This window comes from Eschrichtius robustus, chromosome 20 (genome assembly GCF_028021215.1).
Source record: "Eschrichtius robustus isolate mEscRob2 chromosome 20, mEscRob2.pri, whole genome shotgun sequence".
NCBI lineage: Eukaryota > Metazoa > Chordata > Mammalia > Artiodactyla > Eschrichtiidae > Eschrichtius > Eschrichtius robustus.
Genome location: NC_090843.1, coordinates 11593800 through 11607803, shown reverse-complemented (window position 1 = coordinate 11607803; position 14004 = coordinate 11593800). Strand labels below are relative to the sequence as shown.

General features: G+C 54.5%; 1 protein-coding gene across 2 annotated transcripts in view; it reads right to left on the bottom strand.

Moving 5' to 3' along the window:
• The window catches only part of RPTOR (regulatory associated protein of MTOR complex 1), a 353634-nt gene that overhangs the window by 31929 nt on the left and 307701 nt on the right, over positions 1–14004 (bottom strand). For both annotated transcript variants that reach the window (XM_068529624.1, XM_068529625.1), the window contains exons 18-21: positions 12258–12375; positions 11235–11375; positions 10791–10949; positions 3688–3806 (exon numbers count right to left, since the gene is read on the bottom strand). In XM_068529624.1, coding sequence (XP_068385725.1) covers positions 3688–3806; positions 10791–10949; positions 11235–11375; positions 12258–12375 — 537 coding nt within the window. The remainder of the gene's footprint in view (positions 1–3687; positions 3807–10790; positions 10950–11234; positions 11376–12257; positions 12376–14004) is intronic.

The following is a 14004-nucleotide window of genomic DNA, read 5'->3' as shown; positions in this document are numbered from 1 at the left end:
CCACTGGTTGGGGAGGCCCCATGACTGGTGATCGATCCTAGGGTTTCAGGCTTAGATGACGCTTCTTTGCCTAACGTTTCCTATTTGTGCAACAAACATTCACTGCAGCGGTGCTGCAGTGGTGAGCATGAGTGGGGGGTGGCCACGCAGACCCGCCTGTCCGTGGGGTTGGTGTGGATGGAGGCTGCTCCGGGAGCAGGTGGCGAGCAGGTTGCGGGAGACGCCCTCCGGGAAGGCCCCTTTCTGTGCTGGTTCCAGTCGCCGTTTCACGCAGAGAGCACACCGCCAGGAAAGGGTAACAGAGAAACACCGGCGTGCTTGCTGGATGTCAGGCTTGGGCTGTATATGGAGGAGGATGGAGCGTGGGTCTGAGAGACCCCAGGACCCCACCGTGAGCCCCATCCACTGCGAGCACACTTGCCCATTGTTCTCACGGTGTCAACACCCTGTCATTCTCCCTCCATGACGCTGCGCTGGAGTCCCTGGACCAGCAGACGCGCTTTGATGAAGGCCCGCGGTAAGTTCCCTTCCCAACAAGTGTTGAGTCCAGAAGAGGAAGGGCAGCAGTGGGAGGTCATGATTAGGGCTACAAGCCAACTTTTTAGAGAGTGGCAAACACCTTGTTAGTCGGATTCTAGGCCAGATGTATCCTCTTAGCCCAACGCAAACACAGAAACGATTTGCAGGGACACTCACACACAGCCCCACCTGTGCTCCCCGCCCCCGTGCTGTTAATGGGGGTGGTCTCTGTAACTGGAGCCTGGGGCCACAATAAGACGCCACCCCTGTCTCCCGCTCCCAGCGCTTTCTTACTCTGCAGATCTTCCACTACAACACGTCGCCTCACAGGGATGCGGGAAAGTCTGATCCAGTGCAGAGAAAACACCCTACAGAGGTGATGAGGACAGCGAGTTTCCCAGCTGGATCTCGACACAGTCAGTCAGGGTTTAGGACACCAACGGAGGCTTTTGGCTGCTCCCTCTTGGGGGATGGAGTATTTCAGAAAGGTCCCTGTTAACTGCATACCAAAGATCTGGATTCATGTGGGAGGCGGTGATTCCCCCAAAGGATCGTCTACAGTTAATTCTGGGCTAAGCATGAGGCAGAGTCCCTGGTTGCTGGAGCACTGAGAATGGACACCTATGAAAGCACGTGACTCTATTTATCTAAAACGTAATTTTTCTGTAAACCACACTTCCTAGATAAATAATATAAACTTTCCTTTTGGACTCTAAGCCCCAGGTAGAATTCACTTAAAGCAACGGTGGTGACTGTGATGAATTAGCTGGCACTTGGGAGAGCTGCACTCCTGGGGGCCTGGGGGCCCTGAATCCTCGGCCTTGCAGGAGGGGAACCGGCATCAGTGAGGCCAGGACCGGGCACAGCAGGGAGGCTCCATTTTCACAGACGAGGAGGATGACACCCACTCGAGTCCACTGTGCCTTTCTCCAGGACCACCTTCCTTTTCCTCTGTTTCTTTCCCCAGGACTGTACTTCCTCCCTCCCTTGGTCACAGGCCCTAATATGTTGTAACAAACATATATTTTAGAAAAGTTTAATTTTTGAATCAATCCTATTCTTAGTTGAAAAAGCAGATGATTAGACTATTTCTTAGTTTTGTATTACAGAATGAAAAAATTAACCTAATTCACTGGCCTCTTTTCTATAGACATTGAGAAGACTCCCCACTCCCTGAGGATGGAACAGCATTCAGGTGCCTTTGTGGCGGGTCACGCAGTAGGATGATGAAGAAAGTGGGCGAGGGGCTCACTAGGGGCAAGGGGAGGTCAGAGTGGAATAAACTACCCGATAGTCCCGAGTCGGCCAACAGTAGTGCCTAGCACTTTAGCATGAGGCTGGCAGTGCTCACAGGCAGGAAGTGCAGTGAACACTGTGGACCTAGGAGTCTCTGCTTTCAGAGAGAGTCACACGTGTGACCACAGGCTGGGGTTAAACCCAGAATGTGCTCCTGAATTATCCTCATTGCTTCTTTAAGGAGGAGGAGGAAGTTGACTGCTACAGCAGTTTAAGACTGGGTACACGATGAGGCTGTGTTATCACTACTTGTGATGCTACCAGGAGCTGAAGTAGCAGCCACAGACAATGATTCAATCAGCCAGGAAAAGACAGAACTTCACCAGTGAAGAATAATGTCGGTGAGGGAATCGAACACCACACAAATATGGTGCCAACAGGAGGCCAGGTGCTGCAGGAGGTTGGGCTACGTGGGAGGTCAACCCCAGTGAGGCAGCAGCAAATAGGAGGGCTTGATAACCAGTTTGGAAAAAATAACAGACCAGGAGTGAAGCTACGAGTAAGCCACGTGCCTTCAGGCAAGTGGCAGCCTGAGGACGACCCCTCGTTAGTGATTAGGGTCAGATGAGGATAGAGACACGCCAGGTAAACTGTGACACGTGACAGTATTTCCCTGTACTCTTCCTGTAACTTGTCTGCAAGCCTAAAACTTAATCAAAAAGTTACGAAAAATCTTTAAAAATGCTGTAACGAATGACTTCTTTGTGGCATTCATTATTGTTCCATTCATGAAAGATTAACTGCATGTAAACTGTCCAACTTCCATAAACAGCTGGAAGACAGAAAAAAAAAAAAAAAGAAACAGCTGTTTTCGGACGTTGGGCACCGGGTACTGCTGAGAGAAGGGAAATCATCGCCCAGCTCCTGGCCTGCAGTCTGTTTCCTGCAGACCCGGCTGTGGTGGGGGAAGGGTACCCAGACAGAGCCCAGCAGTGCAGCTAGCAGAGGGGACCAGTCGGAGTGACATGGAAGCCGAGGTGGCTAGAATCTGCAGGGCAGAGAGGAGAGGGCTTCCAGGGTCTGCAGGGGAGGCCCCTCAAATCTGTGAGTACTTTCTGCTTGGGGGTGGTGTGAAAACCCATGAGGGTGGGGAAAGAACCACTGAAAGGCCAAATAATTCCCAGAGCTCACAAAAAGAACTGGGAGAGTTTACAGTCCCTAAAGAAGAAAGGACTAAAATCAATGACCTAAGCTTCCATCTTAAGAAACTGGAATCAGAAGAGCAAATTAAACTGAGAGTAAGCAGAAGAAATGAAGCAATAAATATAAAAGCAGGTATCAATAAAACACAGAATGAAAAACAACAGAGAAACACAGCTGACTCTTAGACAACGTGGGTTTGAACTGCACGGGTCCACTCATACACATGTTTTTCAATAAACACACACTGCAGTACTACAGGATTCAGGGATGTGGAGACATGGATGGGAAAGGCTGATTTTTGACTGCGGGGGGTCAGGGTTGGTGTCTCTAACCCCTGTGCTGTTCAGAAGTCAACTGTACTACTGAAACCAAAAGCTGGTTCTTTGAGGAGGTACCTTTAGCCAGAAATAGTCATGAATAAGAGAAGTCGTACGTTAACTGGTGCCGGGAATGAAAGAGAGGACATCACTACAGGTCACACAGATGTCCTGACCTAATTTCCTGCTGCCCGGATGTGGGTGCGCAGAAGCAGTGACACATGCCCCAACGGAAGCTACACGCACATGGAATTTAGCCTGTATTGTGAATCTCTGGATTCAAAACGCTCGTTCAAAGTTTCTAAACCTAAACCATGGGTAGACCTGAACATGCCTGGAGTTCTCTGCTTGAATATTCATAACTGAAAACCAGGGTCCTGAGAGCTTCACAGAGAGCGCCCTTCGCACGTACCTTGTAGGCGATGCTGTTGAGCACTTTCATAGCCAAATCGGAAACATCTGGATAGGGATCCGCAGCCAGATGTAGCAAGACTCTCCAAATTTGAGTGTAAACACTATTGAATGAAACTCCTGGGAAAGAGAAATGGGAGCTGTTTTAATAACAAGGAGCTGCCACTGAATGCTGGGGTGGCTTCTGGGGTAGCTCCCTCTTCTGAAGACCTAACCATGCATCAGGGGTGGACATTTAAAAGAGCTGGGGTTAACGGAAGCTCCAGTTTTGTTATCTGATAAGGGGCCCAGAGATTCAGAAATCCCAGGTGGTGAACAGGCTTGATCACACAATTTCACCTCCTGTGGCTGGATCTTTCTAGAAGGAAAAGTTAGAAAAGGGCAGGACTTCCTTTCAGGTCTTGGCTGACTGGAGAGTACTATCCAGCACTGGATTTAACGCCTAGATTTCTAGGAGCTGTCATGGCCCACGCGAGTGGAGAATGCTGGCTGAGTCCCCGTCCACACCTCCCTCTGCATTCACGGCCTGCTCTGGTCTCGGTGACTCACTGAGTCTTCTGCCCACGCTCCCCGGGACCTCCCCAGGCATCCAGCACCTCCCGAGTGTGCTCTCCACGCTAGGGCCTGCCGAGTGCCTGGGTGCCAAGGCAGATGAGACAGGACATAAACACAGACGGGGTAAATCGTGGATCCGAAGGAAAGGGAAGGAACATTTATGAGGGATGGGAGGCCACCCCCAGGGAAGGCGGCTCAGTCCTATTAAACCTCACTGTCCTGGCTGCAGGCATCACCCCAGGCTTTACAGAGAAGGACAGCAAGGCCCAGCGTCCAAAGGATGAAGAGTTTGAATGCACGTGGCCGAATGAGGAGGCCGCCATATACCACTGCATCCTTTTTATTTGGAGGAAGCCGGACAATTGGTTTGTTGAAAAGCAAGTGCTTGTTCAACGACAGACAGGGAGTAAAAGGATTTCGAACAAGCTGTGATCGCATGTCATCTGACCGGCCAGCCCCTAGTTAACAAAGTCCCTCTAGTTATGAAGAATTTAAACACAAGAAGGGCCACTGGAGGACAGTGTTTCCTGATGGACACCATTGTTCAAAGGGTTTTATACAACATTCAAATCACAGAAGAGGGACTGGACGAAGGTTTAGAGTAAGGGTCAGCTTCTCGTGTGTGTCCTACGTCGATGCTTACGGACAAGTCCTAGCTCACCGCACCCGACACCCTCTCATTCGTAACGGGAGGCGACAGGGTCCCAGCCCCCTTTCCACAGGGACTGTGGTGCCTACGTTTGCAGGGCCTACCCGCTGCACGCCCGCCTGTTCACAGGGTGATGGAGCTGGAGGAGGCCGACCCCTCACTCGCATGTGGCGTGGCTGCACTCCCCAGGGGACCACCACACACAAAACACCTCCCAGTGAGCGTTCACAAAAACTCCCGTCGCCTTATCCTTCCACCCTGGTTCTGGGAAGAGGTGCCGAAAGCTGCCGCGGCCTCTAAATAATTCTGCAGGAACACAGCTGCCTGCACAGGCCAACCTCCGAGAGGCGGGGCCTGGAAAGCATCTCCCGCCACCGAGGGCGAAGAGTGTTCTACGGTCAGAGCAACGCCCCATCAGGTACTCACTCGGCATGCGTGCATCAGCACCAGTTTGAGCACCTACTGGGTGCGAGGAAAGTCACTCTCGAAGGCTCGTGGCCCACAGGAATCAGGAGGGCACATCCAGGGACTTGGGTTTAGTATAAATTTGGACCTTCGTTTGGTGAATAACGTCAGGCAGACGCACTCTCGCTCAGAGGGGACCATGAGCTGGGGAACAGTCCACATGGAAACACACACCTGTCCTCCCTGCTGTCCTCTGCCCTACTCAGTGTAGAAACACAACAAAAACCTCTTGACTCTCAAATGCCATGGCTCATGACAGCTGCCCAGATTTACAAATTCTCAGGGCCGTTCGTCAAGGCAGTTGGAATCTCTTCGGGGAAATTTCCTAGAAGCTGCTTTCCTGTCCTAGCAGATCGGCTGCCATAGGAACCTGCTGCGGTGAAGGGCCACCAGGTCACTGCTATTTCTCGTCTCCCTAGAGGAGGAGGTGGGAGAAGCCGCTCCACACTCACTCTGCAGATGGTCCCGATTCATGACGCACGGGGGAACGAGGCGAAGCACGTTCATGGACGTGGCTCACTCAGACAGGAGAACCGGCCCCACGGATGGGACGGTCCTACAAAGAGCCCACACACTCACCACAGCCACTGGGCAAAATTCTCTCCCTTCCGTTGTTTCTGAGCTCAGAGTGATCAGGGCAGCAGCCGACCCGTGTGACAGAGGGCGGTGAAGGGCACAATAAATCTGCTTGACTACAGACGACGGACCCATGGTAACAGGGGGAGTGGGGAAGTGGGGGAAACAGTGGGGGCCAAGGGACCTCCTTACCAGGGTGATGGTCCAGGGCAGACACCTGAGCCCACAAGAGCCTTAATCAAGGTGCCTTTGGTATAAACGTGAGGAAGGGGTGCAGCGTGGCACTGTGCAATGAGGAAGGGGTACTGTTCACTTTACAAAATTTCAGTTTTTATTACTATTGTTGACTCTCTTGCAGAAGATTTCGACTTTGATATCACTCTGCTTGTGATTCAATAGGGAAATTTAAAAAATCTAATTTTTGTCGTGTCCTTGACCACACTGAATGGTATACAATTTACTTGTAAAAACACAGAACAGGGACCTGGAATTGCTGTCCCCACGTCACTGCTCTCCTGGGGCTGGCCACCACCTCCCAGCCTCTCTGTTCTGTGAACTGTCCTGGTTTTACATCTGCTGTCTCCAAATTGGAACGTTCTGAATCTGTGCAGCACAGAGCTCGGGCCTCTGGAACGAAGAGAACGTGGGTGCAGCCCCTGTGGGGATGGGGCGTACCGCTGGGCTGAGCCGGCTCAGAAAGGGCGCCGTGTCTGGCACTTGCCAAACTCCCCGTAAGCGCTGAGAGCCTATTTTCATGTCTAGACTACAAGTAATAAAAGATCATAACTAATGGTTTTAGGATTTATTTTTCAGAGCAATGGCCACAACTTTCTAAATAGCATTGGACTCAGGAAAATTTGCTCAGAGCTTTGTGGCCAACTCTGGGCCCCAGAGTCCCCGGGGGCTAGCAAGGCAGCTTGGAGAAGGAAGGTGGAGCCCCCTGGAGGCAGGAGCTGTCACTTGTGACCTGTTGCCTGGGTTTCAGGGGTTACCAACCCTGACGCTCTATCGCATGATGTGGGCCCGGGCACCTCCCTGGGAATCAGCTCCCAGGGCCTGGGGCTTCTGCATTTCCCCTCTTGGTGACCCAGACTCTGAGCCCCTCTGGGAGGGTCCTGCTCACCTCCTCCCTCGCCTACTGGACAGAGCCCTGGCTGGACTGGGCGGTGTGTCGGCACAACCCTTTCAAGGGGCTCCCCTGTGTCTCACCTGGGGGACAAGGTAAGACAAAAGCACCAGGGCTCCCCCTTCCCCACTCTTTGCACTCCCACCTCTGGACATCAGGAATGGGGTGAGGCTCAGAGAGGGAGGGAGGGAGGGAGAGAGGGGCAGGATGGTGACGGGTGGACAGGTGAGGGAGAGAAGGGCAGGTGATGGAGGGAGGAGAGGCTGCCTGCCACACACAAGAGCAAGAAATAGCAGCTTTATCAAACCTGTTGATCAAGATGGCAACTTCACAGCCCGATGTGATGCCGCAGGTTTAATGTGCAACGCGAAGGCGTCTGATGGGTCAGGGAGGGCCTCCTGAGACGCCGCAGAACGCCAGCGTGGAGAGGAATGGGCGAGCACTGCTGTGTGGAGAGGCGGGTGCGGGAATGTGGGATAAAGGCAGAGGTGTCCAGGCCTCATTCGAGGGCCAGTGGCCAGCCTGGGGTGGTAGGCACAGTGGGCGGAGCTATGGTGAAGGCCAGGCTGCTCTCAGAAGGAAGGTCTTGAGTGTCGGCCACAGCTTGGACTTTACAGGAAACGAGTTTCTGCGAAGGCGTCAGCCAGACAGTGGTCCGTGCAGAGCTGATGTTGGGGGGGATCTGCTCTGGACGGGTGGTGGGGTGTGAGAGCCGAGGCCAAGTCCTGGGGTGGGGGGCCCGGAAATGGGAAGGACTGACTGGGGACACACATGGAGGTCAGGCCAAATGGCTGAGTGGGTGAGAAACATGCGGAGGGAGACATCAAAGAAGATTCCAGAAGGTGGTGACAGAGCTGGGTCCCAGCGCAGATTCACAGACATTGGGCAGATATGCTTAGGCACGTGGAAAAACGCGTGATCAGGGCTTTGCTCCCGTGGGGGGACAGCACCTCGCTCAGCAGGCAAGACCTCGAGTGCGTTGGAGACAGTGGGGAGGGAGGGGGAGCCTGGGAGGGGCTAGTTTTCTGGGAGAAGATGGGAATGAATGGATGTCCTAGGTTGCCATGGTTTTGAAAACCGCTTTCCCAATATTCAGTCAAAGACGCTAAAGAGATTGCTGTTCCTTGGTTGAAATGAAAGAAAAAATTGACTTTAAACAGGCGAATGCCGCAAGTAATGGGATTCGGTGTAGGTTATGAATTTTAAACACTTATGTAAGCACCGCGGTTCCAGGTGGACGCGCACACTCGGGCGCACAGCTACTTTGTCTCCTTAATGCTCCTTCCAGCTCCAGCTCATTGTGAAACATTCCCACTGAAGTTTTCACAGATATGAACCATATACAGATAAAATTCAGTTTTCTCCAGTAAAAAAATGTTCAGGAGTCAGGTTTTGTGTGAAGGAAGGAATCAGTGACGTGGCTCTCAAGTCCCTGGAGGACATGGAAGGCGGCAGGGGTGGGAGGCGCGGGCTGTGCCCTCCAATCTCATGTGGCGTCAAAAGAAACAGCGATTCTTCACCCCTTACATCCCCAACCCAGGGCTAAGGACAAAAAGATCCCCCTTTCTGGGTCGTACTGCTGGGGGTGGGGCGTGGCGACCAGCTCTGGACCCTACAGTCCATTCAGACCTTTATGGGCCCCAGACAGACTCGTCTTGTGGAATGAGTCCTGAGTCCTTTCTAGGGCCAGCAGAGGACCAGTCTTGAGGCTCACAGGTACCGCTGGCAAGCACGTTTGGACTGCCCTCCCCCTTCAGATCACAACAACGGCAAGTCAGAAATATCTAACACTGTCACGTGATGCCAAGAGAGTGTGAGCTCTAAGGTAGAGGGATTATCATGGAAACAAGCAAACAACCAAGAACTGAATGTTAATGAAAAATAGTACCAACCAAATAGGAGGGTAACTAATACTGCAAATGATTGCAGAAGTGGGAACACAGGAGTCCAGTGAACACGTGAGCTCAACCTCATCATAATTGAGGGACATACAAATTAACACCACGAGGGGTCGGTTTGCTCACATCAGACGGGGTAGCCTGACCAGACCAGGAGACAGCAGGGCCATGGGAGCTTGTCCTCCTCGGAACAGAGCCCTTTGTGGTCAGTCTCCCTCCACGTGGAGCTGTCAGACCCCACGTGTGTCAGGCTGCAGGGTGTCTGTTGCGGCCCACGCCTGTGCACATTATGGGGGTGCCTGCTGTGTACCAGGCACAGGGTGTGGGGGGCTGTGGCAGGAGGTAGGACAGAGTTCCTGCACTCGTGGCTCCGACCACTTGAGCAGAGATAGAACCGAGCCGAATAAATGAGGTCCTACATCATAAGTCTGCTGGGGAAAAGTTCTCAGGACGAAAGCAAACAGAGAGGGAGAGAGACTCAGAGCGACTGCAGAAGGCTATTCTGGATTGGGGTGGGAGGAGCCTGGAAGACTTCTTTTAAGGTGACTCTGGAGCAGGACTGTGATTGGACTGAGGAGCAGCCTGTGAGGTATCTGGAGGCGGAGCCCTGAAGCCAAGGGGAGGAGCCAAGGAACCCAGGAGCCCAGCACCGCCAGGTGCAAGGGGGAGGGCAGGAGGTGGAGCTGGGGCCAAATCCTGAGTTTGCTTTTTAAAAAATGAGAAAAGAAGGAAAAATCAGAGCAAGGCTACTGTCCATTAACAGGAGAATGGACAAGTGAATTGCAGCAGATCATGAAAGGGTGCGAACAAGACTCAGGTGACCAGTGTGGACACATAGCCCTCAGCGCGGAGTGAGGACACAGGATGTGTGGCGCCATTTACATGACATTTAAACCCTGGGAAAGGGCGCGAGTCCATGGGGATCCACAGCCAGAGAGTAAGTGTGTGGGGATCCTGAGCAGGGAACCAGGAGGGGCTCTGGGCGCTTTAACTCTATCTGTAATTCCTTAAGTTGGGAACAAAACACACAGGTGGAGGTGTGTCACATTAGTCTAAGTTTTTGTGTGTCTACAGCATTTCTTAGTATTAAGTAAAGCTTCAGATGAGGCCTGGTAAAGCACCGGGGTGCCGAGAACAAGCGCAGAGGGACTGTCTGGTTGAGTCCTATGTGTATTACCGGTGACACAAGGGTCAATATGGTTGGTTATGCAGCGAGGACATGCGGTGAATTCCCACCGCTCAGTGAGCCCAGCAGCAGAACCAGGGGCTCACCACTCAAGGCAGAACACGAGACGACGCTGACCCTTCACTCAAATTTCAATTTCCAGGCAGCCAAGTGTGAAACTGCTGGACTGGCTGAAGGTGAAAGCACAGAGGGGGGCCCTGGGTGGGGGTGACGGGGGGGTTCCGGCCAGGGAACTTGAGAAGGGAAGGGCCGTCTGCACCCCTGGAGCAGGGCTCTGACCTTGGGCCTCGCACACGCGTTCTCTGGGGGACCCTGGGCACCGTTGGAGGCCACTCTGCCTACTGGATGCTGGGAGCCCCCCGTGCCCTGGCCGTGACACCCCAAATGTCTCCTGGCGGCAGAACCCCCCTGCTCTGCAGCACTGGGAGTTGTGCAGCCTTCCCAAGCGACAAGGCCGGCTCGCCCAGATGGCCTGGATCAGACCAGCAACCAAGGGCAGGGGGTTCCTGCTGCCACAGCAAGACGCTCCTCACCTCCTCCTACCCCGTTCACTTTACTCTCCCACTGAGCGTGTCCCAGCACTGTCCACTTGGGCGGGAACCCATGGGTGCTGAGGGAACAGGTGGAGAAGTGGAGTGGGGGGACTCACCGATGAGGGAGTTGAGGGAGGAGTAGGAGCTGACTCGGCGCATCTTGTCGATGGTCTCGAAGGACAGGATGTACTCCTCGTTCTCGGGGCTGCCCAGGGTGCTGCTGGCGCTGCTGCTGGTGCTCAGGTTCCCGGGGGAGAAGGCCACCGAGCCGCCGGCTGGCGGGGCACCGCCATGGGCAGAGCGTCAGTTAGCACACGCCCCCGCCGTCTCCCCTGGGGCCGGGCTGCTGGGCACGGGGCAGGGGGCTGCTGTGGGGCTCAGGAGCGGCTGTGCCCAGCGGTGCTGCAGGATCCTCACTGGCCACCCCGGGTGCTGACCCACGACTTCTGCTCACGCCCAGGTTTAGCAGATGGCAGGAGGGGGCAGGGGCACGTCTAATAAAAGGTCCCAGAAGATGACCCACACCACCCCACTCGAGCACCCAGCCTCTGGGGTCTTACATTCTTCCGTCAGACTCAGGTTTTGCAAAGATTTGTTCAAGCTTCTAGCTGTGGTGACGGCACGGATGTTTCCGTAGGAGCTCACGGAGCGCAGTCTGGGGGTGCAGGGGCTGTCCCGCACCGGGGTCAGACTCCCACCCTCTGGTAGGAGAGAAGGAGAGAGACGAGTTAATGGTGGGCTCAGGTGGGAGGCGGCCAGACAGCAGGTGACAGTGGCTTTTACCTGGATGATGTGATGCTACAACAGGGCCCTCCTGCTCAGCAGGGTCTCTGACACATGTATGTTGGGGTACAAAGCTGGACAAGGTCCTGACTGGGGTGAGGGGAGCATGGGAGCAGATGACCATGACCCATGCTTGGCGTTCTGTGAGAGTTGAACTACAGAGGCCCACATGGCTCTCCAAGAACCATACCAGGTGCTCTGGGACTTGCCTGCGGCCGCTGCCCAGGATGGCACCAGGATGGCCGTCTGCTGGCTCAGCCACCCCGCCTTCCCACTCCCCAATCCCACCCCGTCCAGGCCCGCCAGCCGTTTCCCTTCTCCGATGTACTAAACGCAGCAACGGTCTCACGGCTGATCACAAGCCCTCTTTCCTGAAGACACAGCTGTCTGGGGGAGAGGGCAGCTCAAGATGATGAAATATAAATTCGGTAAAAAGGACAAATGTGAGATGAGTGGCTGCCTGATGTGACACCGACGTGAGGACTCATCAGGGGAAGAGAGAGAATGTGCCTTCCTGTAGCCCCTACGGCAGCACCTTCTACCCTCCAAGATTTCCATGACTTTGATTTCCAAAAAGGGTAAAAAGGAAAGAAAACAGTCAGAGGGTCAGCGTGGCCCCCTTTCCTGCCCTTGCTATTCTTCTGGGAAGATGGGAACTGCAGATATCTGAGTGGCCCCGACTTGACACGTGGGCTCAGGACCTAGCAGAACGAGGGGCCTGCTGACAGCCCTGACCAGGGTCCCCTGGGCCAGCGAGCCCCACGGGCTCCACCTCAGTGCCGCACCCCTGGTGGCTGTACCTGTGGTGGCTGGAGAGGGCAGTGGGTAGTTCTTCTCCTCTTCCATGAACTGCAGGGCCACAGTGCAGAAATTGCTTTCGTACTGAACGACGAGGTGACTCAGAGCCACCACCAGTTCCTGCCGGGAGGAGAAAGGACAGCGACACTGACTTGGGGCTGGGAGACAACTCAGAATAGCAGTGAGATGCACATGCTGGCGCTGAGTGCTTGAGCCACTGGGGGGGCGGTGGGACAGACAGCACTTGGTGCCAAGACAGGGGCTGCCCCCTCAACGCAGCACTCTTGAGCCCCCGGCGTGAGCAGAAACCTCTGAACAAGCCATGTGGTCAAGATCAGGGCCTCCGAGGGATGCCCCGGACACCCTGCAGAGAGACTGCTGACCACTAGGTGTGAGAGGCGGGACTTGGGGCCTTGTAGGGATGCAGGGTGAGGACGCCCCAGAGCGGGATGGGGAAGAGCCCTCGCAGCTTCCCATGGTCAACACCGTGGAGAGCTACCTGAACCCTGGGCATTAAGGCAGGATACCCCGGACACTGTAGCATGCTCTTCTACTAAATGTGAAATTTTCAAAGATAAATTACTTTCCAGCCCCCAAAAGGGTAACAGGAAAGTTCTACATGACTTCAGGCCAGTTGCCTCAGTCCAAGGAGAACAATACAATTTACCTCTTTTGGGGCAGTTGGTGCTATGACCTGAGTACCTGGAGATCCTAAAAATCACAGGAAATAAAACTGGATGTCGGTTTGCACTACTTTTCCCATCACTATTCAAACGGTTTCCACAACTTTATTTTACTTTTTAGAAAAATACTTAGCAGAAGACCAAGGTCTGAGAGCCCCTTCTTGTTCCGTGAATCCCCCAGACCCCCAGGGCCAGGAGAGCTGTGCCGAGGTGCTGATAAGCTGGGCTCCGATGGGGCCCCCGGGTCCTCTCTTCGGCCGCCCCCTTCTCTCCTGAGAGGGTCTCTCCCACCTCAGCCGTACGCACTCCTTGGCCTCCCCGGCACGTGTGTGGGTTTTACTCCCAAACCTACCTTTTCAGGTCCCATCTCTGAGTTCCAGGCTGGCCCTTCCAACCACTGACCATGTGTGTCCACCAAGCGCTCTCCAAACCCCAACTCGACCTGCCCAGGACCTGCTGCCCACCCCTTTCTGTTCAGCCCTTGCTGGGGACCCTCGGCTTGTGCCAGGAGCAGAAATCTCTGGTGGCTTCAGTTAGACCCTTGAATCATCCTGATCCATCTCTCTCTCTGGCGATCCGGATGCCCACCCAGCGGGTCCCCTAGTCTAACAGGTGCTGAGTAACAGGCTGTCGAGGGACTGTCCGCCGGCCCCTCCCAGCGAAGATGAAGCCTGAACCGTCTTCAAAAAGCACAGGTTTTCCCTCCACTCTGAACTGGTGAAAGGGCTCAGCTGGACCTGAAGCAGATTCCCAGGTCTCAGACCGTTTGATCCAGGGAAACCTATGAGGACAGGAGGCTGAGTGCAAGGCCCACGTCAAGCGGCCGTGGGTCAAGCTCCTCCTGCTGGGCGGCAGCCGTGGGCTCCAGCCCTCGGAGGTCCGCAGGCATGTCTGGCTGGGGCGCAGGCCGGGCGCGAGGCTCGAGTTATTCTCAGACCTTGGAAGCAGATCAGCACGGCGACTCGAGCCCCTCCAGCCAGCAGCCTCACTCCCTTTCCCGGCAGAGTGGTCCCGCCACCTCCACACTCCAGCTGCCTGCTCACACTCGGACCAAGCAGGCCTCCCG